At 39.9% G+C, this 27,389-nt stretch overlaps 3 protein-coding genes and 1 non-coding gene across 6 annotated transcripts; 2 read left to right on the top strand and 2 right to left on the bottom strand.

The window, feature by feature from the left end:
* Window positions 1-344: 344 nt before the first annotated feature.
* Window positions 345-14,594, top strand: uspl1 (ubiquitin specific peptidase like 1). Of its 3 annotated transcripts, none has more exons than XM_037119350.1 (9): window positions 345-510; window positions 2,308-2,464; window positions 3,177-3,299; window positions 3,566-4,484; window positions 5,846-5,956; window positions 7,824-7,953; window positions 8,934-9,059; window positions 10,815-10,975; window positions 12,290-14,594. In XM_037119350.1, exons 2-9 carry the CDS (start codon window positions 2,339-2,341, stop codon window positions 14,053-14,055), a joined length of 3,462 nt encoding a protein of 1,153 aa, XP_036975245.1. In that variant the 5' UTR covers window positions 345-510; window positions 2,308-2,338; the 3' UTR covers window positions 14,056-14,594. The 3 variants fall into 3 exon arrangements, with proteins under 3 accessions (XP_036975245.1, XP_036975246.1, XP_036975247.1); XM_037119351.1 differs by lacking the exon at window positions 345-510 and adding an exon at window positions 1,056-1,375; XM_037119352.1 differs by lacking the exon at window positions 345-510 and having other exon boundaries at window positions 2,322-2,867.
* Window positions 14,595-15,245: 651 nt separating this feature from the next.
* Window positions 15,246-15,317, bottom strand: trnae-uuc. Its single transcript has one exon. It is a non-coding gene; the product is annotated as a tRNA-Glu (tRNA).
* Window positions 15,318-15,567: 250 nt separating this feature from the next.
* Window positions 15,568-20,040, top strand: LOC119031856 (arachidonate 5-lipoxygenase-activating protein). Its single transcript, XM_037120613.1, has 5 exons — window positions 15,568-16,573; window positions 16,695-16,776; window positions 18,157-18,227; window positions 19,221-19,302; window positions 19,377-20,040. The coding sequence occupies exons 1-5, from the start codon at window positions 16,504-16,506 to the stop codon at window positions 19,537-19,539; spliced, it is 468 nt and encodes a 155-aa protein (XP_036976508.1). The 5' UTR covers window positions 15,568-16,503; the 3' UTR covers window positions 19,540-20,040.
* Window positions 20,041-20,114: 74 nt separating this feature from the next.
* On the bottom strand, window positions 20,115-22,002 carry LOC119031855 (mesenteric estrogen-dependent adipogenesis protein-like). Its single transcript, XM_037120612.1, has 5 exons — window positions 21,749-22,002; window positions 21,466-21,602; window positions 20,884-20,999; window positions 20,622-20,795; window positions 20,115-20,522 (listed from the first exon to the last, which is right to left on the bottom strand). The coding sequence occupies exons 1-5, from the start codon at window positions 21,940-21,942 to the stop codon at window positions 20,508-20,510; spliced, it is 636 nt and encodes a 211-aa protein (XP_036976507.1). The 5' UTR covers window positions 21,943-22,002; the 3' UTR covers window positions 20,115-20,507.
* Window positions 22,003-27,389: the final 5,387 nt, after the last annotated feature.

The raw sequence follows: 27,389 nt of genomic DNA, 5'->3' as shown, positions 1-27,389 counted from the left end.
CTATGTATGATATATATTGTCGAAAAATATAATGTGTTTGCAAGGAAGAATGGTGTTGGTTATTCTTTTGGTGTCTCTTCTGGGGTCGTGTTTTTATGTTTGTGTGGAACCCTGGAAGAGTAGCCCGGCGATGTTCTGCAACAGCTAGTGTGGATCCTAGTTCAATCCAAGAAGATAGATTATTTTAACGCGTTCATATACTTACTTTGGTAAGCGCTGGGCATTCATGGGCAGTGCCGGAAAAACCTACAGTACGAACACGAACAGTAACTTGAACACAGGATGCTGCAGTTCACTTGAACTACCGAGTGGGGTCCAGCGGAACCATTGTCCGTCAACGGGGGAAGACAAAGGCCGCTGCACAACCGCCGTCCAGCGGAAAGACAACGTTTTTGACACGAACTGGCAGAAGGGTGCACATGGACACTTTGGATGAATAAAAACTGCACTTTGTGGGTGGATTTCGCCGACCACCATCGTAATATAAAATCTAATTTAAATTTGGTATTGGTATGTATATATTTTTTTATTCACGAGGGCTGAAAATAGACCCGATAGCGAGCAGATTTTTTCCCCCGGCTTTAGGCTAATATGTTAGCATGCTAGCCGCAAGGTGCCGGGGCTGATAGATTAGTTAGTTCATGTATGCTTGTGAATAGTTTTGGTTTAAAAATAAGTCATTGAAACCAGTACGTCTTCACTAACAGTAGCCACATGGGAATTTATTCATCTTTATTATACATTTTTACATTTACATGAATGAATTTGAGTGTATCTGCGTTATTGTCTGACATGATATCAGTGTTTATCAGCTTTTTACTATACTCGTAACTACCAGTGTCTCACACTTTATATGTAACGCTAATTGTAAGACAAAACGTTGTGTTTCTGTACTATGAACAATTTCGAGTGCTGTGTTTAATAGTCATGTGCCCAGACTCCTGTCCTTCAGCCCAGGTGGCAGAGTAAACTGAAGCTGGCCTGGGGGCACCGCGTGTGTGCCCGTAGAGCAAACAACTGTGTGTAAACCTTGTAATTAGAGAGCATTGCTAACACATTCAATCATTCATGTCACTATACATGTACATACATTTGGACCACAGTTGTATACAACTGCAGACTGACTTGTATAGCTTACAAACCCAAGCATTTTATTAATTAGATTAAAATATCCTATAATTTCTTAATCGATTTGCTTTTCATGTCCAAACAAACTCGATAAACTCACTGTTTGTGTATTTATTTATTTTTAGGCTAGAATAAACTATAAAGTAATTTAAGTACATCACCATTGTACTTTGTTTTAAGTTGCAGGACCCTGCCACCCTTCTATCTTAAAGCAGTATTCTTGGGATGTCATTCTCCTCTGTTGACGGTTTGTTCATACAATCATGGAAAAATAAAAATTTCTTAGTTGATATCATTTCTAGGGCTGCAACTATTTTGATAGTTGACCAGTCGTCGACTACTGTAACGACTAGTCAACATTTCAGATTATGAATTGCACAAAAAATAATGGCTCTTATTTATTATATTTATGTGGCAGCAGCAGTAAAATAAACTTTTTTTTCCTTTAACAAAAGACTCAAGAATTGCAAAATGCTACTTAATGAAGCGACAGGCCAATCACAGTTTATTCATACTGAGGAAAATCACTACCTCCAAGTGGACTCGAGTGAGGCTAGCTCTCTCCTGAGAGCATGTATTCCCAGCTGCAGAGAAGATTTGCTCTCCTGGGGTGGATGTTGTGGGAATGCACAAAAGAGACCCTCATTTTCCTTTCACTTTAGCCGCTTCCATGTTGCTCCTGATCCAAGTCACAGATGCACATGTGCTGTCAGTGCATCAAGGAGTTGGGAAAAATCTGATGTATCACTCTGAGCTGGTTCAATTGGCCACGGTGAAACTTTGTTTAGCGTGGCATTTCACACCGTGGGATACACACGTGATTACTTCTCTAACGACTAGTCGACTGCTAAATTGTTCATTGACGAACTTAGTAGTGGACTATTTTTCAACTAATCGACTAGTTGTCGCACCCTTAATTATTACCATATTGATAATGTAAATATTACTTTAAAGAGTTTTTAAATTTCTTTTCCCAAACTACATAGGGCACATAATAATAATAATTTAATAATAATAATTTATAATTTATCAATGCATAAACAAAATACGCAAATCCTTGATATGCAAATTGTCACTGTCTAAGTATCAGCTGTTAAGTGGAGTGTATTTCCATATATCTTCATAACTTTGTACACATTGAGTAAAATGCCTTCTGTGCTGCTCTATTTTTCTCCTCAGCTCCTTCAGTGGTGAACTAGGTTGCAGTGACATGGTAATATTTTCTGAATGGCACCGGACAGCAATGGACCAGAAGATCAGGAGCGGTTTGCCCATGACTGGTGAAGACACTGGTTTGGAGGTTTTGGCCTCACCACTGGCGGGGTATTTGGGAAAAGTCAGTAGAGCTCTTGTTCTCCTTTCACTGTTGTCACTTGCGCAAAGCTGAATTGAATTCGAAAAAAGAACTGTGACTGGGCAGTGCCAATCCAAATTCAACAAAAGAAAACAAAATGGAAATCTTTGGTAGTAAAAGGCGAAAGTGTTATGGTTTGAAGCTGGTAATGGTGTGTGAAATCAAAGAAATTGAAACTGTACTACACGTTTATCTTACATATCTGTCTGAAAGAAAATAATGATTCACTATTAACTGCTTACTGTTAGATGTCATGTACTTTTGTTTGTATTTGACACTTACTGATTCTGCTACAGTTCCACTTCACCTGTGCCATTCAGCCTCACTAAACTGAACTAAAAACGCAGCAGATTTTACTCTTACTTGTATGCTCTACATCTGCAAGGTAAACAAATCAAAATCTTCACAACTTTCTCTTGTTCCATCTAATGCATATGTACACATAAGTATTACAATTTGATTGGAAGAATTTTTAGAAAGGCTGATATGTAGCAGTGAATACGGTAAAATAAATCTGTGCAAGCTAAAAGTTGAATGTGCACAAAGTTCTAAAAGTAAATATTTGCATGTTCTTTAAAATTGTTCGACATCTTAGGTTTGAATTGGAAACAATGAAACAACTCATCTGTTTTTCTTGAAGGTATTTGGTCTTTATTAACACCATATTGTTTTTTTTACCATGTTGTTTCTAAAGGTTCAGGAAAGAGCTGCTTCACTGGAGTATTGTCCCTGGTGTACTTCGAAGGGCTTGACATATGCTCTGCGCTCTTACCGCATCAACCTCCAGGAGTCAATCGCCCTCTGCACAAACCCACAGGTAAGTCCCAGTAGTGCTGTGACAGAAAGCATCCAGTTGTCACGTACACACAGCATACTATACAATGTGCAGTGAGATGCACTGTAGGCCCTCCGGGGTTTAGTTTAGCTCGGCCAGATTAAATGAAAAATACCAGTGAGATGTAGAGATGAAGAGAGAGCTTGAGGATTAAAATGAACATGTTTAATCTATACATAAGTACGATGAAAAGGGGATCAAAATGTGACAGCTGTCGTGTAAACCTTTCTGTATCCATTCCCACATAGTGCCTTTTCCCTCTGGTCAGCCGGTCCTTGGAGGATGTTTTGGCTAGCTTGGAACCTGTGCAGCCAACTGTTAGGAACAAAAGAAAAAATGCCTCTGCACCGGAAAAGGAAGTGTCTATCACACCTGCACACAAACGTCTGCGATCAAGTGAAGTTGACAGTCTTGGATTCCATTGTACTACTGACACACTTATCAGCCAAGCAGATCCTGGCGCTGTAAACATTGTCAGTAATGGCCAACATGCAGGACCCAAGACAGATGGTGAAAAGGTAAATGGATACCCAAGGGACTCTCTAGTTGCAGAGACAACAGGATGGGACTGGCCACAAAATGAGGATTATATTTTGGACAAGGAACAAGAGAATGCTGCTCCTACAGATGGTTCTGCTCTTCCTTCACACTCGATCGCAGCTGGACACCCTCAGTGCTCTGATGGGGGTGAGCCTGCACTCTCTCCTCACCGTGGTTCTTTTGGTGTATCTGTGATAGTGGAAGACTTGAGACGCTGCTGTCTAGACTCCAGTCCGACCATATCCACAAATGAAGACATTTATTCAGCTGAAGTCAATACTCCTTCACCTCAGCACAATGATCACACAGCAAGGACTGATCGGATATCACAGGCTGCAGACGTCAGCACCTGTATGGGCACACTAGGCATTAAATCAGAAAAGGAGAATTTGTCCTGTTCCACTAAAACAGAGTTGGAAGAGCTTGTGCCTGTTTCAAATCAGCCTTTCTGGAGAAACAGCAACAACCTGTGTTGGCTGGACTCGCTGCTTGTCGCTCTGGTAAACTGTAAGAGCTTGAGGAAGTGTAAACCTAATGATGAGCCTCAGCAGTCATCTGTCTGGCAGCTGATGAGAGGATATGAAGATGTTTGTGCGACCATACAAGCCCATCAACAGCCTGGCAGAGGTAGGTTAAACATTTAATAAACTGTGTGTGGCATCTTTATTTTAACGTACTGCATCTAAAATCAATAGAGCATTTGTATTATTAAATTTTGTCTTTACTCATGTTCTTGTTTGTAAAAATACACCAATCTTAAACTGCTTACTTCACTGAAAGCATAGACTCATGTATGGTTTCATACTTTCTGTATCTGCTGTGCCGATTGTTTTGGTCACAGTCACGATTGTTTTCAGTTCTTCAGAGGGATTAAGATGTATCTGCAGCTGCAGCCCAACCATGAGAAAGTGCAAATTTGTTCACAGCTAGCTGGAGCATGACAAAGATGTTAAAGGGAAAACCCATTATAGCCATTTTCAAAACATAACTTTCCTGAAAGGGCTAGATATCCTTCATCCTTCATATTCCTTCCTTTTTATGAGTGGGTAGTGTATTATTATTATTATTATTATTATTATTATTATTATTATTATTATTATTATTATATGTACTGTAATGTACACATTGAAGAGCTAAATACCTACATATGAATAAATACAGGACATATGTTCATTATCACTTAATCTGATGATTATCTTCACAGTTAACCATTTAGTCCATAAAATGTAAAATAAAAATTGAAAAGAATGCTTATCACAATTTCGCAGAGCCCAAAGTGACATCTTGAAATTGCTTATTTTGTCCAACCGACTTCCCAAAACCCAAAGGCCCCTCATTCACTCGCATAAATGACAAAGAACAACAGCAAATGCTTAAATTTAACACTCAGAAACAGGCAAAGGCTTGACATTTTTTTGCTTGAAAAATTATGAACTATTAATCCTTTATCAAAATAGTTTGGTTATTTTTCTTTCAGTCGACTAATTGGCTTATTGTTGCAACTCTACATACGCAGCAAAATAAAATAATACCTTTCAAAGCAGTACCAACCCTACAGAGAAAGACACAAACTTTCTGACTGTTAGAAACTGGAAAACCTTGTTTGTAGTGTTGCAAACATTGAAATGTGAAATGCTGAAAAACACAACAGCAATATGACATACCACCATTGTATTGAGGTGGTGGCCGATGTTTGAGAGGTGGATACATCAAGTCCAGCATTGAACTGAAAGTCTGCATTGCTGAATACCACAAGAGATAATTGAGATAAATCTGTTTTTGTTTGTTGGCATGAAATTAAAATAAATGTGGACTTGCACAAATCTTATTTCCCTCTGACTGTGAATATAACAGTGCCATCAACGGACATTTGCAGATCCTGTTGTCTAAAAGCAGTTTTAGTTAATTTAGCGGTGAATAATCTTTTCATTATTAAAGTAAAATGCTTTTTGTGTGCGGCTCACTTATCTGATGTTGTCTCTGTCTAGATGGTGTTGTGAGGGTGCCAAATCATGTGCTGCAAAAGGCCAGTGCAGACCTAGAGAACCTCAGGATGTCAGTCTTCAAACTACTGCAGCCCAAGTTGCACTGCAAACTGGGTAAGCACAGACACTGAAGACACTCCCGGAATTAGACTGAAACTAAAATAAATTCAATTTGTCTGTGTCCATTGACCCACATTGTCTAGGTGCAATACAAGACGTCTATACAGTAGATCAGACTTATTCAGTTGGGGGCCCATGTGCCAAATGCGGCCTTCTTGTTAGCACACATGTTAGCCCATTCATTATTTATATCTGTTGCAAAGCACAAAAATACTCCTAGTTCATTATAAAGTTTTAACCCAGGTTGTTTAAGGAGAGAGAACAGACGAGAATCAACCCTATTCTAAGACTGAAAAGGTGCATAATTATTTTTCTGTGCTTTTGTATACATAATGTTTATCAATTGTGAAGACCAGTGGGCAAAGAGGAGAAAACAAAATGAAAAGTTAAAAGTACATTTCAATTCCAAGATTTACAGGTCATACATGGGCAATGTCAATGTCTGGCCCGTTGGCACTTAATGTTCTTTCAGATCCAGCACTCCCTAAAAGAGTAATTGAACTGATGTAGATGCAGCTTTTCATGTTTAACAATGACTGATCAATGATCGTAAAAAATCTGGATAAAGGCAGCCAAAAAGTAGTGTCAGGAGATAACACAGTTTGTCGTATACAGACCTGAACCCAAAAGAAGTTGGAACGATGTATAAAACATGAATACAACCAAAGGTGATCATTTGTTAATCCTTGTATTCTGTGAAAAGCAGTACAAAGACAATATGTTTCATGTTTTACCTCATCAACTTTATTGATTTTTATAAATACTATGTTAATTCTGAGTTTGATGCCAGCATCTTGTTTCAAGCTTGTTGGAACAGCAGACTGGGGAAGTTGTGGAACGCTCTAAAACACCTGTTTGGAACATTTCGTAGGTGAACAGGTGATAGTATCGAGATTGGGTGTGAAAGGGACATCCTGTTAAATCTCAGACGTTTAAAAGGGAGAATGGGAAAAGGAGAACGGATATAGAGATAAAGAATATAATTTTAATTAAGTCTCCTCTTGCCCTTAAACAACATAAAGGTAAATATTAAAATTTGACATTGTTCAGGTGACCTTGATTAGATAACCTTGTAAGAGCAGACTGTCCCATACAGCTGTCATGAAGTTAATAGATATAAAGAATTTAAACTCTATTTCTGACGCCACCAGCACGGATAGAAAACAAGTGTTCAGGAACAATACACACACACTGCTCAGCTACTTTGAGCGAAGGAGAGATGTCTGAATGAATGTTTTTCAAACTGAACAACACAATGCTCTGAGATCCCCTCAAGCCTTTGCTCCATGAATATTAGATTTCATTTAGGCTTGGAGATCAGTTACAAAAAGAAGTATTTAAAGGAGTAGTCATTGTTTTTTATGGCATGTTTTTTTTTTTTTTTGCAGAAAGTAATCACACAGCATATACACAATGTTAATAGGGCTGCAAATGGCTAAAGTGCTTAAATGTTTTGATATATTATGCTTTTAGAAATTTGGCATTTCTCCTGCAGTTGTACTGAGTCATGAATCGTGGTTTAGTTTCCAAAGCAAGAGTTAATCTTTGTGTTTCATAACAGAAATTGACGAGTCTGGACACGCAGATTTTGCTTGTTTTGTTGAAGCCAAATCTTTACGTTGTGCGTGGCTGTCTCTTTGTAAACTTAGTATCGAGCAGGAGCAGTGCAAATACAGTTTAGGCACAAGTGAGATTTATCCTCAGGTGCGTGAACACATGCAAACTCTGAAATGTTGTCCCCATCTCACCCACAGATTAAATCTTTTAAATTACCTGGTTCATGAAGAAGGCTGACTGCAGCTTCTGTCGGCACTTGTACCTGTGACAATGCTCTAACTGCTGCATGTTTGTGGTTTTCCAGGTCAGAGGGAAACTCCAGTGTTTGCCTTGCCGCTTCTGCTGACGATGGACTCCTGGGTGGAGCCTCTCTTCCAGTCGACTTTTCACTGGGTGTTCAAGTGCAGAGAATGCAAAGCTGCCTCAGAAGAAAGGTAGATGACAGACGCATGACTTAAAAAAAAAAAAAAAAAGTGTTTTTTGCATTCTGGAAATCACAGATAAAAAAAATCATGTTGGGAGCACTCCCCCACGGGTTTGTTTGGAGAGAGAAAAGGAAGCACCTAAAGTAATGAATCATTGACGACAAGTTGGTGTAAAATCCTTATAATAGAGGCTTTCTTCTTTAATCTCTTAGCACACTGGCCCATTTATTCACAAGTGACTGTGAACAGTGGATTGTTGATTGATATCTAGTAATGACTTAACACTCTCAGTTCATTACGTTTTGGTAATTAGCAGAATGTTTGATGGAGAATAAAACATGTCCAGTAAAGCCATTTTAAAGCAGATTTTATCTGCACTTTGTGCTAGTAGTAGAACAATCTCTTCAGGGTGCACTGTCTTCAATTGGCAATATGATTTTAAAATCATTTAAAATCATTGTGGTGTTGAGAATGAAAGATTTTATGAGAATCAGGTGTAAGACCGCAACTAAAGGATTTTGCCAGTTATTTTGATCAAACTTGAGGGTAAAGCTGCAAAGATTAATCAATAGGTTTTGACATTTTTGATATTCAATCAATCAGTTTGAGTACTTAAGAACATTATTTAAAAATCATTGATTAGAGCTTCTGGTTTGTTAACTCCTCGGTGACAGTAAAGTGAATGTCTTTCAATTATGGACAAAACAGGAAAGTTCCCAATACCATCAGCAGATATTGAGCGATCACAGATATATTGACATAAGCATATATGTTGTCCAGTATGTGCCAATATGATTATGATCAGACTAATTGATAAAGGGGCTAAACATTTTAAGATAACGTTGTCTTCTGTCTATTAGGATCAGTTGACCAAGTTATTAAATGAGAACCAGGCCACTGGTGACACACAGTTTCTTTCACCCGTCGAGCATGCTCATCTCTTGTGAAAATGTGCAAAACCTAAACGTATTGTGTGATTTGATTGTCAGGAAAATGAAGACTCTCCCTACCTTCACAAATATTTCCCCTGATTGGCGCCCTCTTCATGCCGTTCACACAGCTCCATGCAATGTGTGCTGTAAGAAGAATGAGAGGAGGACCATGATGCTGGAGAGGTAAGAATCAAATGTGTCCACCTTTTAATCTTAAAACTGCTGAATATTAACAGAGGTTTTACTGTGAGTACTAGCCTTTCTGAATTTGATATCGAAGTTTGACTCCATGTATTGTAGTGGTGTGAATATAGTCAAATCTAACCACCAATTCCATTATCAAACAGTACAGTAGTTGTTTGAACACAGAGGGTAAATTGATTTTTATGCGAGCAACAGATAGCCTTTTAGCTAGAGGTGTGAATCTTCACTGGCCTCACAACTCGATTATGATCCAGCTGTCAGCAATTCAAATGCATCCTCAATGATGTATATTACCTCACGTGGCTACTTTTTCATCATTTTAAATTCCGCTTATATTCAGAAAGTCCTTCCAACAATCAGACTACAGCACTGGACAAAATAACAGCTGTTTCTTCTTCTTTCTTGCAATACATAAAGATTACAAAAACAAACCATTTATCAATCTGCAGTGCTTTACACAATTGTAATCTACAATAATATTGTTTTCACATGGCAGTTTTAAGATGAGGCATTTATTGGCTGCTGCACACACGTCTCAGAGCTTGACGGCAGAGTTGACAGCGCCTCCTCATATTTTGGCTGATTAGCTGGGCTTGCTGTAACAATTATTTTTTACGGCTGTAGATGTTAGTTTCAGGTGAAAATGGCTAATGTAATAAGCAATTGTTATTAGGCAGAAGTCACGCTCAGCTTGGCTCTCATCAGGTTCGTGCTTCCACAGCAAATTCGTAAAATCTGTCAGTGTCTTGGGGTGTTTTTTATAAAACGTGCCACATAACGATGTAACTCAATTGTCCAGCTGAGGCCGGAAAATCAACCACCAACATAAGCTTTTAAGAGCTTTTAATCAATAGATTGTCACAAATGTACTTTTGACATACAGGATCAACCATTCATCCATCAGTCCAGTTGTTTGATATGAAAGTGCAAACATTCATTTCCAAGGCCAGCAGCATAACAGAAACACCTCCACAGCACACATTAACTAACTAACTGCCTACTGATGTAGAGCCAAAGAACACTGCGTCTTAAAGTGGCGGTAACTGGTTGACATTTAAGATAAATGTGAGTGTTTGGTAATGATTACCTGGTCGTTTCAATGTCTGCAAGGGTTGATGCCAAATTGGAATATGATGATGTACACCGTGAAACATCGTGAACGACCATGACATTGTTTTTAAGGGGTTTTCAGGGGCTCTACAGTGCGTTTCTGTATTTGACATAGTGTGTCCTCAGAGTTGCTGGAAGTTTACCTCTTCAGTCACTGCTGCTTCCCGCTGTCGCTTTGACAGCAAGCTCCATCTCTCTCACCCTGCCAAGAAAACTGTCGCCTGTCACCAGCGAAGGGGGAACAGGCAGATCAGCGCTCACATCCCTGCCAGGCATGTGTCGGACATACATCCTCGCGCAGGGCTTAAAAGTGTCTCTGCAACACATGTCCTTGATTTAGCTGTTCACTCTCTACAGCTTGAATCAAAGCTAGCAGACTTGCTATAACGAGGAAGCTAAACTAAGAATATGCAAATAACAATGCCTCTCTGGTGATGTTAGGATGGCAGAGTATGATGTCATCTTCCATCGGCACAACCCCACTGCCCACAATTAAATATAGAGTATGGTTATAATAGAACACATATCTTTGTATTAGCAGGAGTTGTAAACTTTGGCTTAGTCCTACCACAGGGTACACTTTTTGATCCAAATAACCAGACTTTTGCATTGTGTTTTGTCTAGACTGGCTCCAGTGTTTATGCTGCACTTTGTAGAGGGGCTTCCTGACAATGACGTCAGAATCTACACATTCACCTTCAAGGGGAAACGCTTCTCCATCACCACTGTCATACAGTACAACCTGCAGCTGAAGCACTTTGTCACCTGGATTCGTAATTGTGATGGTAAGTTTTTAATACTGATTCTTTAAATGTTCATTACTCTTTGATAGAGGTGGGCGGTAACAAAGTACACATACTTCGTTACTGTATAAAATCTTTACTTTTCCTCACTGCATTTTAACACAGATGTCTGTGATGTCAGATGCGCTTTTTACATCTTAAATCTACAAAACAGGCTAGTTACTTTAGTTTTAATTAGTTTAAGGAGAATTGTAGATTATTTATGCTATTCCAACTTAAAATGCTAAAAGGTAACTTTTTCTGGTGCGTTTAGAAAGATCTCAGACAAATCCTACTGATTCTGCCGTCTATTAGTGTTTGAGTTGTGTTGTATTAATATGATTTGAGCTTCAGTTAACTTTGCACAGAAATGGCCAGTAGAAATGACTTTCAGCAAGATTCTTCTTACTTTTAAAATTTCAGATCCTTAACTTTCTTACTTTTACTTGGCACTGAATCAGTACTTCTTCTTTAGGTAGAGTCTTTTTTTTAAGTATCCATACTTCTATTTGTATAAAGGATGTGTTTCATTTGCCACATCTTCTTTTTGCTGGTATAGGTTGCTTATATTTATTATTGTATTATCATAGGTTGCTAATTATTTTATTAAAAAGGAGGGGCAGTGTATAATGTATCTCAATAGTGAGAGCATATGAGATGTGTACAATATAATTAATTTAATGTGACAGGTAAGCAATACTTTTGCCAATGACTTGCCTGGTTTGCAGGCAGTTATGTGTTGCAGTATTTGAAAATGGAAGGCTAAAGTCAAAGAACGTGTTTATTGTATTAAACCACTGGCTATATTAACACACAACCACTGGAGCAAATAGTTGAGTCACATGAATTTTTATTCCTCCGTGCTGTATTTTGCCAACAGCACATTCTGCTGGACAATTCAAGCAATGTTAATATACAGGAAACAGCAGCTTGTTTCATTTATGAAAATGTATCTGTACCTTGATGACTATGGTTTTACCTTTCCAGATTTTTTTGGCTTAGTACTGCATTATGTTTTGCAATTATATTCTCCTATGTACTGTTATCTTAGCTAAGATGCTCATGTAAAAGAGATGATTAGTCTAAGTGATGGATTTTCTCAGTTAAACAAAGCTGTTTTTATTCTTCCTTTTAATGTTGTTATTATTAGGCCTTTGTCATATAAAATCATTGGGTGATAATTAAGGTTGATTCAATAATTCATCAACTCTGACTGGTAGTTGGCTTTCCATTACAAATATCATATAAACCATGCTTCATGTGCTGTTTTTCATGTTGTTTTTGTGTGTAACCGTGCGTTGTACCTGCTCCCCACAGGATCCTGGCTGGAATATGACGACTTGAAACATCCAGACTGTAAGACCCATCAGAATCTCCCAATCCCTGCTGAGCAGATCCACGTTGTCTTCTGGGAGGCGGAGGAGGACAAAGAGCCTCCAGCCTGTTCTCCATCCAGCACTTTTGTTGAAGCTCCTCCTCCTGAAAATAAGATGAACCCCAGTCCAGGTGACTCGACAGTGGATGAGCCATGTGATGACACTTTGGATCACTCTACTTTCTTGCCTCACAACGACACCGACATCGTCTGCGCTCTCTCGGCATCCGAAGACAGCAGTAACATCATAGACACAACAGTCACAGCCGGTGTTGATACATCAATAGGTTCCACAACGCTGCTCGACACCTTCGAGGGCCTCACACATAATGACATCATTACACTCACACTGGTGGAGGTTGATTCAGAAACGCAGCCCGGACAAATTGAGGATTTGAGTGCTCCGAGCAGGTGTGAAATCATTGACTCCACACCGGATAGCTCCTCCACTGTAACGGGTATTGAAAAGTCTCCTGGTCCTGACGTTGAGCCCCCCATCACCTCCAACTCATCTGGAAGTGACAATGACTCGTCTAGTGACCCCACATTTGTTCCTGGTGGACGAGGTAGAGGTAGAGGGAGAGGAGTTGGCAGAGGGAAAACCGTTGGCAGACAAACGGGTAAAAAGGCAGCCTTGACCAAAGCAGCTCCTCATATTTCACCACCTGCATCAGCAGAGCCCAGTAACAAACCTGCTCCCACTGCTGCTCAGGATGCCACACCACCCGTTGAAACTACACAGCGAGTGTCCCCTGTGTCTTCTACTGACGCCCCACTCATACCCACTAGCCAGGAAAATCCCATAACACAGCCAGTGCCGCTGCAGAGTAGCCGCTGGTCCTTCCTGCTAGGCAAACACCCACTAAACCCAGTTCCCAAGCCGACAGATAAACCTGCCCCCACCCGAGCCACACAAGTGAAGCCCACACCACCTTCTCACTCCACGCCCAACCCTGTGAGAAGGCAGCAGATTTCCGGTGGACTCTTCCCTAAACCACAGCTCAAGACGGAGGATAACGACGGTCTCCCCCTGAAAGCTGCAGAAATGTACGACGGGTTCGGCGCAAAGAGCTCATACACCCCGGGCCTGCTGCTCCCGCCCCCTGCACTCATCACTGGCAACTCAAAGCTGTCTCAACACATAACTTCCAACCAGAACACTACAGTGGTGTCAGGTACATCACTTTCGTTGCCTCAAGCAAAGGGGCTGCCTGAATTATCCTCCTTAAACAAAAGCAGCAGCCGATTGTCAAAGGTTCCTCCAGGTGCCGGCACCACTGAAGCCCTCAGGTACAAGCTGATGAAGAAGCTGAAAGCGAAGAAAAGGAAGCTCGATAAGCTGAATAAAATGTTGGGTCAACAGGGTGGAGCAGGCCTTCGACCCGACAGCACTGACCTGGGCTCTCCTAGCACTGTCACCTCCAGCACTTACGACGGCTCCATCTGCGACGACTTCCTTTCGGACCTGCTGTCACCGGCAACCACCGCCAGCAACCTTTCCCCCGACAGCACCGGCTTCCTCGAGATGCTCGCCAGCGGGCAAGATGGAGGCGACCAGTTGGACGGCGCGGCAAGTGCTGCCTCGCAGGTGAACACTTGTCTGAATGAACCCCACAACGAAAACTTCCTGGAGGACTTCCTCTTGCAGGCTGCGGCTGAGAGGCCGTCTGAGATGGAGACGGACGCACTAAGTGAACTTTTGATATGAAATTGTGGGGGTGGATGTTGTCTGGAAGCTTGAAGCACCGATAACCTCGACTTGGCATCATGAGAAAATTATGCAAAATTCGTTTTCACCTTATCTAACAATGTCATCCCAAAGCAGCCTGTTTCGAATTAATTTGCAAGTTTAAAGTAGTTAAGCGATCAATTTAGATGAGTTATTAAAGCTTATGTATGTGCAGTCAAGCAGACAGTATGTTGAACCTTGGGTAACGTCTGCAGACTGTATCTTGAACTTTTTTCTGCAAGTTTGGCACTTATATAGGATGTCACTGGGTTGTATGAAGCCATAGTGTTGACAGTCAAAGCTGTTTGTTTAATCTGTTTTGTTATTTTGACAAGTCACTATTTTTGTCATAAATACTGACTAGTTGTCGCTGTACAAATGTTTGAATTTCTGTGAAATTTATGAGAAATTAGTTTGCAGTTTTGCCAAAATAAGGTTTATGATATGATAAGGCCTCAGCAATCCTCCCATAGGGGATTTAAAAAAACAAAATAAAATGATCACTTTTTTTATATATATCTGTCCCTGTGATGACTTTTTTGAATTCATTCAGGTACCTAGTTGTCAGTGAGTCACAATAATGAGGTACCAACTCAAGCAAGTACTGACCAGCCAGACTGTAGCTTACTTTTTAGCAGGACTGTTTTTTATGACATATGTAACTTAAAGATGAACACTCTGAATGAAAAAAGTCGGTCTCCATTTCCATAGTTGGAAGGCAAACACGTCTCCCAAAGTAGGACCCATAAATTATTGTTTTCAGAATAGTATGCAGTGTTGGTGTAATTGTCAGGTGTTTGGTAGTTGTTTTCACAGCATGGCAAACAAAAGGGTATTGTCTCCTAATTTGACAGCCTGCATTTAGTCCGAATTATCTCCTCATTTTGTGTCTTTAAACAAAATTAACATCACATGCAGCACAACTACTATAGTAGTTTGACCTGTCTTCCTTAACCATACACATCCTCAATTCATTTTGCCGTCATGGATCAAGTTACCCGTGTATACAGGCGACCATGAGACACCTAGTGGCCGATGTGTGAAAGTGGCCACCAGTGTGTTAGATCAAAATAAGCAACCAACAATAAGATACGCACATGCTGTATAAATACCGTTCACAATGCTTCATGGCAATATTGGTGGTATTTTAAAGACTAGAAAAAGGGACGTTCCCATACCGGGAGTCGAACCCGGGCCGCCTGGGTGAAAACCAGGAATCCTAACCGCTAGACCATATGGGACGCGTTCATGGTGGTCGGCGTCACTGATTTTCAAGCGACAACATGATCTATCGTGTAGCCTGCCGACATTAATTATGCAGCGTATTCACTTAGTAACTATACCATTTGGCAGTGATGGAATGTAACTAACTACATTCACTCGGGTAATTAGTTAAATTAACACATTTTTCTTCTAATTGGCCAGGACGTTAACGTCGACTATTGCAATGCAATACTAAAAATGCATGTATATGTATAATTTACTTGGACTTGTACATTCCATACTTAAGTTCATTTTTTGCTAGAAAATTATTCATGATACTTAAGCACATATCAGATACTTTAAGACTTTTACTCGGGTGCTTTTTGTGTTATTGAGTTTCCTCCAGTGTGACTTTTGGGCACTTCATACTGCTCAGTGTACAGGTTCGGGGAGTTGGTGGTGTTCTTGCTTGAATTCATTCCATCAATAGGGAAAAAGTTAAGTACATTTTGCGATTTCTATGTGCCGCATCTGTCTGGATTATCTTGTGGTCAAATTCCAGTAAAATTCCACAGTCACTGAAGGAGGGGGAAAAAAAACAAGAGAGGAAGCTGCATTACCATTCAAAAGCACATGCCGGTGCTATTTGACTGTGGGTAGGCCAACAGCGAGATCTTACTGTGCTTATACGCTCAAAACCTTTCACCATTGCAGCAGACACTTTGACTTGTCATAGAGGGATGAACACAGGTGTAATTACTAGTGCCAGGAACCTTTGGATGACAACACCTGAACTCATCTCTGGCACGTCCTGTCATATAAATATAGATTTCCCATGCATTCATTTGCAAGAAACAGTCCGTAAAGGCCCCTCTGACCAGCTTCTAGGGCTGATGAACAGCAGATAACCCGTAACATGATGTAAATTTTTGACGTGTGTGTGTGTGCACCCAAACACACACACACACACACACACACACACACACACACACACACACACACACACACAGGAAGTAGCGGGCTTTCTTGTTTGCGTCCCTTTGTATTAAGCCAGAGCATCATTTACATAAAGAGGAAGCCAGAAAACATGTTTGTGGGATGGAGGTGTGCATGAAGTCATAAAGAGACAGATCGGGTTTTGTGCCGTGCATCTGGCCGTAAAAGACGCACTGGACACGTCGTCTCTCTCAGCCTCCCCATCGGCCTCCTGCTTCAGCTCGCATCATGTACGCCAAAGTGGTGGAGAACATCTACCTGCTGGTCATCGTCACCCTCATCAGCGTACTTCAGAACGGTGAGGAAAAGCAAGAATCTGCTTAAAATAATAGTCAGTCATGTCATAGTTTTTTTTCTTTTGAAACTCTAAATCAGCGCTCGGTATGGTGTGGTGACATAAATGATCTCTGTGTTTCAAGCGTTCTTTGCCCTGAAAGTGGAGAAAGAATGCAACAATCAAAATGTCAAAACATCGGTTTTTGAAAGGGTTGCCTGTGCCAAGTAAGTGCCCCTTCTCTGACATGATATTATACGCATTTCTTCTGTTAATTCATGAATTCTTTTTAATCATTTTGTGTTGTTTTTCTCATATAAAACACATAAACCTTGCTATATATAAATGCTACCCACACTGAGAGGCATTCCTCATTTGCCTAAGCTGGTACGGAGCTCATTTGAATGCTGCCTGGAAAAACAGCAATAGGCCCCCTTGTAAAACATTAGTCTGAGGTGTCCTGGCTCTGACAGTGTTTTGTCTTACAATTAACAAAAAAAAAAAAGTGACAAAATGAATGTGGCAACTTGGACTTGGACACTCTTAGTCTGACATCTTACAGACAACACGATTAACTGGTTAATCAGAAAAACAGTCAAAAAAGTAGTAAGTTGCAGCAGCACAACTAATAGTGCTTCACGCTTAGACATGCATTTGGAAACCAGGCTAAAGCTCAAAATGAAGGTCTTGTAACGGACATAACAGTTTAGCCTTGGTTGCTCTAGTCCACGAGCAACAATTGACTTCCTTGTTTTTTTCTGAAAGGAAATATCTGTGCAACATCCTCTTGTGTAGGTGAAGCGAGGATTTTGAAAACCATTGTACAGTTTGTCTCAAAAGTATATTGCGGAGGCAAAATGTAACTTCCTGAGGAAAGATAGTTGATTCTTGAGTGACATTTCCAGGGAATCAAATGCTGATGGTTTAATATATTAAGCGTTAATATTAAACTGTTAGCTCAAGTTACATTTTGTTTGTTTTAAAGCAGTGGTTTATTGTGGTCCTGCAAGTCTTTTTGTGATTCCAACTCAGAGCCCAACGCTGTAGTGTGGCCTTGAGTTGATGAGTGACCCTTTTCAGTCTCCCCCAAGTTCGTTTGAACTAGGGCTACGAGCATATTTTCACAAGAAAATTGCAGAAATGTGACAAAAATGAAGAAAAAAAAAATACATGAATACAACACAACATTTTTGATAACAAATCAGCCCGTGACCCCTCCTGGTTATCTCCGTAGTTGGGCCCCGACCAACAGGTTGAGAACCACTGCTCTGAGAGACATGTTTCTGTCTAACACACGGCACTGACTGTTGCAATTGATTGCACCAGCCAGTGTGCGCTGCCACTAAGAGTGGCTAAGTCAGTTTTTCCTGGCTTCCTGTTCCACCAACACACAGAGAGACGCGCTTGTTTTTGTAGCTCATGCATCCTGTGGATCTTTTACGTGTCGCACTCACTTCTGCTCTGCAATTTTCAACACATTTCCTACCAGCCATTAAAAAAGAAAAAAAAAAAAAAAGGGGGGGGCTTGGTATCCGTCTGCAACAGATTTCTTCATTTTGTGATAGCAGATGACTTCATTGGTGCCATTAACACAATGTTTATTCCAGTCGTAACTGCATGGACGCTTATCCCACTTTCCTGGCGGTGATGTGGTGTGCCGGTCTGTGCCTCAGTCAAGGTAATCATTAGTCAGATGTTGTAAAGTAGACAAACATGATTTGTAGTGTAGACTCAACGTGCCCACACAGAGTAAACTCACCCGAGGACACAAAGGTCAAGCACATTTTGTTTCCTGGGAGTCATTTCTTTTGTACAGGCATCTTCTTAACCTGTTTGAGAAGCAGCAAATTCAGAACTGTACCCATACACAAACATTTACACTAAATGGTCAAAAGTACGTGGAAGAATGCAGGATTTGCTCCCACTAAGGAGAATTAGCTATTTCAGGCATTGATTCCCATTTACCAATGAGCCCCTCGTCATGGATCTCACTTTGAGTCGGTGGTAGCTGCTGAAACGGAAAACGATCCCAGATGACTGGGAAAGCAAAAAAAAAAAAAAATAATAATAATAATATAAAAAATATTACTTTGATAGAGGTAAAAGTTGCCCATACAATAGTACTTGAGTAAAAGTCTTAAAGTATATTGAATGTACTCAAGTTACGCAAAAGTAATTTTCTCGAAACAAATGGATTTAAGTTTCAGAAGTTTGAAGCATCACAGAAGGCGCTATCGTCTTAAGTATTATTGTATACTCTATAATCAAGTGATTTCACAGCCACTTTTCCCCCTAAATGTGTGCCTTTGTGTCGTGTAAAACATTTCAGATAGTGCATGAACTTTTAAAACAGTCACTCAAACAGTCAAAACATTTTTTTGACCAAATACTGCAATATCATGTTTTTTCTATTATAGTAGGGGTAACTATTGGCACTTTCACAGAATATCTGGAGAGTTTTTGATACTCATCAGTAATATGGATAAAATGACCGAGTGAAGGCAATGCAACCTTTAAAACCAGAAAAAGACAGCCCTTATGCCACATCACCACATAACAATATCTAAATCTTAGATTACATATAATCTCATATCCAAATCTTGATGTAATATTGATATATTGCCCGGCCTTAAAATCTTAAAAGACTCATTTTTCTGTCTTCTGTTTGAAGCTCCTGCCGCCTTTGCTGGGATCCTCTATCTCATCGTCAGGCAGAAGTACTTTGTTGGGTACATGGGACAAACCTCACAAAGGTAAATAAACACAAGTGCTCTCCAGTGTGGTTTTACAAGCTAGCATTTTAACAGTTTCTTAAATTAATTTGTAGCACCCCCGGCTACCTGTTTGGAAAACGCATGCTCTTCTTCCTGTTCCTGATGTGCGTTGTGGGCATCTTCAACTACCTGCTGACGCGCTACTACGGCAGCGACTATAAGGAATATGTAGAAACCATCACCGGCGCTGCATCTGCTCTTCTCCTCCTCCCTTAAAGTGGTCATATGCTCTGGGGGTTTTTGCTTTTCCTTTATTTGTGCTATGTAGCATTCTTGTGCGTGTACATTCTCAGGCTGCACTGCCTGAAATGCCAGGTTTGGAGTTGGAGCCTTCACTTCCCTAACTTATGTGTGTCACTATGTAACAGAATTTTTTTGAGATATTTATTATAAAATATATATACTCCAGTCAGTAAACAGAGATAAAATTGCTACTGCTGTAACAGTGTTATTTTAGATCACACTACCTTGCTTGACCGCCCTACTCTGCCTCTGATGTGCTGCATCCTCCCCGTTAAAGTAATGTGCATGTGCAACTCTCACCAAAGACTGAACAGGGGTGAGATGTCTCACTCTGTAGCTAAAGCAAAGCACTCAAGACACAATGTGCAAAGGGATGCTGCAGAAGTGCACCATGTAAGAAAAATTTGGTTTTTGAAAGTTAAAGTATGTAAACTTTTTCTACTATGACCCCCAAAATAAAAGTGTGAACCTGAACCTTTTTGTACGGCTCAAAATCACAAATTCCACATTCGCCTTTTACTGGTAAGAACTTTATGAAACTGAAGTCTTTTTATTTGTTGCAAAACAGCATTTATTGTGTGTACATTCTGTTAAAAAAGTAAAAAAAAGTACAAAAGTCTACAAATGACACAGATTCAACCCATCACAGAACAGCTGTGAATGAATTACAAATGTTTTATACACAATCCATTCAGACCCGGATTTTTATGGCTTTCAAAATTCCCTCATCAGTCCTTGTCCTTGAGCAGAGAAACAAAGAAACCGCTGGTCCCAAACAGCAATTACAATGTAGTTCCTGTTATCCCAAGAGGCAGGCTGGCCCTTCACCGTGCATGCAGGCTGCCATCACAGCCACTCAACTGTCCGTCCAGAAAACCTTCTTGAGGACGCGGACTCCGTCAAAAACTGAGCAGATAAACTCATCCTGCTCTCCGGCTGGCTCATGTCGGTCTCAGCTTTAAACAGAGGGGACCAGAGAAGACAAGTTAGACAGCTGCCCCGTGCACGCCCCGCAAAAACTGAAAGCAGCAGCAAGAAGAAGAAGAGACGCCTACCTTGAATTGTCTTTTGCTGAAGTCAAACCAATGTGGGAAGTCAAAGAGGGCGTCGGTGTAATATTTGAGGGTGAAGGAGGCGTCTCTCCATAAAGGCCGGGTTTTTGTTAATCCCTCGCTTATGATGTTGGTGTTTTTTGCTGCCCAGCTCTCCATCAGTTCAGTCAAGTCAATCTGGCATAGGGAAGACAAATTTCTCAGTCAACAAATAATGAGAAAAATGCATCGTATGACATTAAAAGTGACAGAAGGACCTGCTTACATCCACCCTGTAGCTCTCCCCAACAATTGAGGAGATGGTCCAGTCCAGTCCTCTCTCCATCTGCCACTTGAAGAAAGGATCGCTGCCGTTGATGGACACCACGTACTGCTGCAGCACTGATAAAACATTTGAGATAACTCATGAGAAACAGGCCAAAGAAGAGAAAACATGCCGTCATACGGTACAAGCACTGTGGCTGCCATTGTACCGCTTCTACTCCACCCATTGCAAATGACCAAGCATGAGTCACCCACCACCAAACTGGATGAGACACAGCCTGCAGCTGTAAAGTACACTGGGTCAAAAACACAGCTTAGTGCAAACTTTAAAAGACGTGTGTTGTTTTGAGGACTGTCTCTTTTTCTTCTTTTTTTTCTCTTTTCTCTGTGTAATTACACACAGGTTTATGGGGGCCCATTTCTGACAGTTGAAGAAAAAAAATGCTTTTGACTAAAAAAATAACATAAAATAAAAAAAAATTCCCACAATAACAATTATGTGAAAAATGCTGACTTTTATCTCACATAATGCCTTTTTGGATGCGGGCATGAAGTCCTGTAGTGAAGATGCATTTTAAGTTACCTCTGGCTCCACTGGCCTCCTTTCTGTTGGTCTGTGCACAGTTCTCCTCGCAGGCTGCCACCAGCAGGTAGATCCTCCTGGACAGCAGAGTCTTTCTCATGCTGGTGTACTCCCAGAGATTCTGCATTTTGACGTCCCTGGAGGGGAAAGTCAGACAAATGAATACGTTTTTTTTAATTATTATTATTATTGTTATTATTATTATTATTATTTTACATTTTATTTTATTTTATTTTTTTGTGCAGATTTAATATATGTCTGCATCTGGAGGTATTTTCCTCACCTTCCCCTCGAGCACTGGAAAACTACTTTCCCCTTGCTGGAGTGGAAGTCATCGATGAGCACCAGGCTCTGCTCCGGGTCGCTGTGGACGCGGCGCTCGGAGTCACGGACCTCCACGGAGAAACCGGCCGGAGGTTCCGTCAGAAACCGCTCCACCTCTGTCACTGTTATCCTCGAGTCTTTGGTCGCCGTCATGTCGACACTTTTACCTCCTGCTGCTGCTGCTGCTGTTGCTCACGACGAGTGACTCGAGTCTGCAGCTTTATAAGCGTCAAGACCCCGTCAAGCTAGAGACGTTAACACAATGAGACTTCCGGTCTCCTCTCGACAAAATTAAATCCCTTCCACGGAAATGGTTTATGTGGCTGTGTTTAAGTCAGTTATCAAGCAAAAAGCACCCTCTGATTTTGTCGGTTATATTGTCACCATGAATGTAATTTGTTTGGCGGTATAATCAAAAATTCATCGATTAGCTGTGATCTGTTGGTCAGACAACAGACAACATTTTTGAGGACATCTCCTATTTTTTTTTGAAAATGATCACTGGCATTTAACCGTCATCACAATTAGTTGGGATCTGCAAAGTAAATAGCAGCTAAATTTACCAAACAAATGTAGTGGAGAGAAAGTATAACAAAGTGGGAAAAGGAAATACTCGAGTAAAGTACCTGAAAGTTGTACTTAAAACAATTACTTGAGTACATTGCACGTGGGTTCATCTCATCAGTGGTTGTTCTCAATTTTGACAACAATATTTTAATTTTCTTTCATCTGCTCTAAATGAATATCAGTCTGAAATACTGGTTATTTGTCTTCTTGAGGTCTAATAATAAATACCTGTATCAGCCTTGAAAAAAATCACATCAGTCAATACCTATAATTGACCAAACAGTTAATCAGTTCATTGAGAAAATAATATCGACAACAACAAAGTACAGAAGTAAAGATGAAGATCACAGGAAGAAAGTGTGGATTTACATATAATACATTTAATTATTTCTTTATTATTTACACATATTTATTATTTTACATGTATTAATGTCAGGTTCGATTAGCTTTTTTCATATATCTAATGTATGTTTAAAGGTTCTATTTCTTTTAATTTTGTATGTGTTTAAAAGGGCTATTTATAATATTTAATACGCTTTCCTTTCGTTTTTTTATTTTGAAATTGCGCGCACTTCCTGATTTTGTACTCATGATAAGACGTATCGGGTGTGACACAGCTCTGTAGTAAACACAATTATGAACAAACAATTACCGAACAAAATACATGAGAAAGTCAAACACATTTTAAAAGCAGCTAGCTCATGCTAAAATGCTAATGCTAAACCTGACTAAAAAGCCTAATGTGGGTGTAGTAGCTCTCCGTGAACACATGGAAATAGGTCACCACAAGATGTGATGTGTTGTTATGAAAATCACATGACTTCTCAGCTATCCAATCAAAGATCATGTCAGAGCAATCTTATTACTCTGTGTGTGTGTGTGTGTTTGTGTGTCTGTGTGTGGAAGGTCATAGATCTACAATAACAATATTTTTTTCTTTTTTCTTTTCTTTCTTTCTTTCTTTTTTTTTTTTTAGATGGTTTTAGTCTTCTAATGACATTAAAGGTGATGAGCATTATGTGTGCAGGGTGAATTTAAAGATAAGGCATTTCAGAAACACATCAAATATTTATTGCAATGTCTTGTAAAAATAAAACAACAACAAACCTTCCACTCATATATCATACAGCCTGAAAAATGTTTTGTTTTTAATCAGATAAATGCTACAGTCTATCGTTTTTTATGGTATCATTTGATTATCCATGTAAAATCCACTCCACTGACCATTGCTCATTTTGCCTTGGGCGTGTCTGACCTGAGATGTTTTTGTCAAACGCATTAAGTTGACTTTTATAAGTCTCAAGCACTCTCGTATTCAAACAGAGTTGTCCGGGTTAATAAAATCTTCTGAGACAACTTTGCACTAAAAGTACTGACATGTCTACCATGTCTTGTCAGACTTTTGGTATGATTAAAACACACCCTAAATTTTAAAAAGGGTAATGGATGTGGATTTAATGAATCGGCTTCATCTCACAATATGTTCCAGAACTCAGTTAAAAGCGTCCCACGCTGGCACAAGTCACCCTTGTTTGTTCTAGATGCTAGAATGTACGATTTTCTGGGGAGCCACTGAACGCAACATTTGGCCTAGTGCTTGGAAACAACAGCAGGCGGACTCTTGAACTCTGGAAGGAAAAGTACAGCTCCTAATTAGAACCACCAGTGATTTATGTGACACGTGATTGTGCTGCACGTTTGTCTTTCATATCAACACCCCGTTCTCTCCTTAGTAAACAAACATTACTCAGACTTTATACTCCTGCACGACAACCTGGATGCACCACCACTTCCTTCAGTAAATGTTACACACCAATGAGAGTTTTCTCGTGCTTTCATGCCACGTAAAGCTGTTTGATGAAGTGACACTTTACCCAGTTGTGAATTACAGCAGCCTGTCCATCTGCTACAGAGAGCAGGACTTCTTTCCTCGCTGTTCACTTTTATACCCACAAAAATGTGAACGCTCACGGCTGCGGTTTCACGGCAGAACCAGCCAGTTTGAATTTTGTGGCCAAGGCATCTGTGTTCAGGCCCGGTTTGTCAGGAGGCGGTTGACTCATTTGCTCTGGATGTCTACATCAGCCTGCATGGCTTACAGCACGGAACGCGCCTCCCTATCCGGATAATTCTCCTTCATATCAGGCCGTAAACAATGCCTGTCAATAACAACATAAAATAATAATGATTGTGCCCCCCCAACTTTCCTCTCCGTATTAAATCTGACTGATCATTGGCCAGGGAAGATCAAGTCATCCCATCGTGTGCATAATATTCATGTAAGTATATGTAATTTACTTAAATTCATTTATCATCATTATTATTATTATTATTATTATTATTATTATTATTATTATTATTATCATTATTATTATTATTATTATTATTATTAGTATTATTGTTTACATTTACTGACAGAATATTGTCTCTGATATGTGAGTACATAAAATATCAGAAGCTTTAAGACTTTTATTCAAGTACTACTCATATGGGTGACTTTTAGTTTAACCATAACAACATGTTAACACAATATCTTCACTTTCACTCAAGTCGCTTTTGTGTACCTTTAACAGCTCTGCTTGAATCTACCTCTGTGTGTAACAGTTCTGGCAGATAAACATGCCTTGCCCGGAGGATGTCATGATGAAACTGGGGCAACAAGACAATAAATGTCTCCACAATCACTGAAGCTCATGCATATCAGGTAATGTTTACTTTTATCTATCTGTTGTGTAGATAATCTCTGACCTCCATGCAGAGGACAGAGACAGATAGAAAAGCCTCTTCGGACGTGCAGCCGCTCTCAGATCAGCACAGATCAGGATTAAAGTCAGTGCAGCTTTTGCTGATCTGCAGGACTCAAAAGGATTGTGGAAAGCAACTTTGTGGCACAACTCACACCCTTTTATGTGTATGCGTGTGCATAACCAAGTTAAGTGTGTAATAGAAGCAGAACGCAGAAGTTATGTGGTCCTGTGACGACACAGCTGATGGATATTTTTAAAATGTTGCGTCTAATTCCAAGTCTAATTTCCAAGTAGTCTCACTGAGGGTAACTGCCCTGTTGTCATATTATTAGATTTTTAAAAAAAAATATGGTAAAAAGAAAAAAGGGCTGAATCTGATGCCTCCAGCTATAAACTGAGATGATTGTATCGCCTCACCTTAAAGACTCTTGTGCTGCTTTGTTGTTCTGTCATTTAAAAGTCATCCTATGTAATATATTGTAAGGAACCTTTCCCCCCAGTGTGTAATTTGATTGTGAGTGGTCAGCAATCTTAATTTGCTCAGTAAGTTTTGTTTTGTTTTGCTTTTTGCGGTTCTTACACATTTCTCCAGTATTTGTCACTTGCATTTTGTGGTTTGTTTTTATCAGTCTGTTTTTTGGTTCGTATATGTGGTCGTGCTATAACAGCAGTTTAAGAAAGGTGTGTATTTAATTTAATTTGACTATACATGTATGCCACGCACCTGATGTGATCTGTTTTGCTTTGTTTTAAACAAAGGAACCAATAAAACAACATCAGGAAGAAGGAACACGAGAATCTTGAGAGGTACCAAGGGTTGAAAGAGCAGCTGGAACCGATGTGGAAGGTCAAGGCTAGCATGGTCCCCATGGTAGTGGGGGCACTCGGGGCAGTAACTCCCAAACTGGGAGAGTAGAGCCAACAGATCCCAGGAACAACATCTGAAGCCTCAGTCCAGAGGAGCGCAGTCCTAGGAACAGCCAAGCTACTGCGTAGAACCCTCAAACTCCCAGGACCCGAGCCTGAGGATGACACAGAAACACAGAAACCACCCCACCAGGTTTGTTTTATTGGTTCCTTTGTTTAAAACATGCGTGGTCAAAGATCATGTCAGAGCAATCTTATTACTCTGTGTGTGTGTGTGTTTGTGTGTCTGTGTGTGGAAGGTCATAGATCTACAATAACAATATTTTTTTCTTTTTTCTTTTCTTTCTTTTCTTTTTTTTTTTTTTAGATGGTTTTAGTCTTCTAATGACATTAAAGGTGACGAGCATTATGTGTGCAGGGTGAATTTAAAGATAAGGCATTTCAGAAACACATCAAATATTTATTGCAATGTCTTGTAAAAATAAAACAACAACAAACCTTCCACTCATATATCATACAGCCTGAAAAATGTTTTGTTTTTAATCAGATAAATGCTACAGTCTATCGTTTTTTATGGTATCATTTGATTATCCATGTAAAATCCACTCCACTGACCATTGCTCATTTTGCCTTGGGCGTGTCTGACCTGAGATGTTTTTGTCAAACGCATTAAGTTGACTTTTATAAGTCTCAAGCACTCTCGTATTCAAACAGAGTTGTCCGGGTTAATAAAATCTTCTGAGACAACTTTGCACTAAAAGTACTGACATGTCTACCATGTCTTGTCAGACTTTTGGTATGATTAAAACACACCCTAAATTTTAAAAAGGGTAATGGATGTGGATTTAATGAATCGGCTTCATCTCATGTGGAAGGTCAAGGCTAGCATGGTCCCCATGGTAGTGGGGGCACTCGGGGCAGTAACTCCCAAACTGGGAGAGTAGAGCCAACAGATCCCAGGAACAACATCTGAAGCCTCAGTCCAGAGGAGCGCAGTCCTAGGAACAGCCAAGATACTGCGTAGAACCCTCAAACTCCCAGGACCCGAGCCTGAGGATGACACAGAAACACAGAAACCACCCCACCAGGTTTGTTTTATTGGTTCCTTTGTTTAAAACATGCGTGGCATACATGTATAGTCAGATTAAATTAAATACACACCTTTCTTAAACTGCTGTTATAGCACAACCACATATACAAACCAAAAAACAGACTGATAAAAACAAACCACAAAATGCAAATGCAAAACTATATATATATATATATATATATATATGATGTCAATATAACAATATACGATGTCAATCGTATATATATATATATATATATATATATATATATATATATATATATATATATATATATATATATGATGTCAATATAACAATATACGATGTCAATATAACATATTGCACAATG

This window comes from Acanthopagrus latus, chromosome 13 (genome assembly GCF_904848185.1).
Source record: "Acanthopagrus latus isolate v.2019 chromosome 13, fAcaLat1.1, whole genome shotgun sequence".
Classification (NCBI taxonomy): Eukaryota; Metazoa; Chordata; class Actinopteri; order Spariformes; family Sparidae; genus Acanthopagrus; species Acanthopagrus latus.
The sequence above is the reverse complement of the archived record's forward strand: the minus strand, read 5'-3'. Positions and strand labels throughout refer to the sequence as shown.

Coding starts and splice junctions, on each gene's coding strand:
- uspl1 (XM_037119350.1), top strand. CDS start 2,339: ATGGTAATATTTTCTGAATGGCACCGGACAGCAATGGACCAGAAGATC. Junction 3,300..3,565: donor CCCTCTGCACAAACCCACAG/GTAAGTCCCAGT, acceptor ATTCCCACATAG/TGCCTTTTCCCTCTGGTCAG. Junction 9,060..10,814: donor AGGACCATGATGCTGGAGAG/GTAAGAATCAAA, acceptor TGTTTTGTCTAG/ACTGGCTCCAGTGTTTATGC.
- LOC119031856 (XM_037120613.1), top strand. CDS start 16,504: ATGTACGCCAAAGTGGTGGAGAACATCTACCTGCTGGTCATCGTCACC. Junction 16,777..18,156: donor GAAAGGGTTGCCTGTGCCAA/GTAAGTGCCCCT, acceptor TGTTTATTCCAG/TCGTAACTGCATGGACGCTT. Junction 19,303..19,376: donor ATGGGACAAACCTCACAAAG/GTAAATAAACAC, acceptor ATTAATTTGTAG/CACCCCCGGCTACCTGTTTG.
- LOC119031855 (XM_037120612.1), bottom strand. CDS start 21,942: ATGACGGCGACCAAAGACTCGAGGATAACAGTGACAGAGGTGGAGCGG. Junction 21,603..21,748: donor TTCCAGTGCTCGAGGGGAAG/GTGAGGAAAATA, acceptor TTTCCCCTCCAG/GGACGTCAAAATGCAGAATC. Junction 20,796..20,883: donor GGGAGAGCTACAGGGTGGAT/GTAAGCAGGTCC, acceptor TCCCTATGCCAG/ATTGACTTGACTGAACTGAT.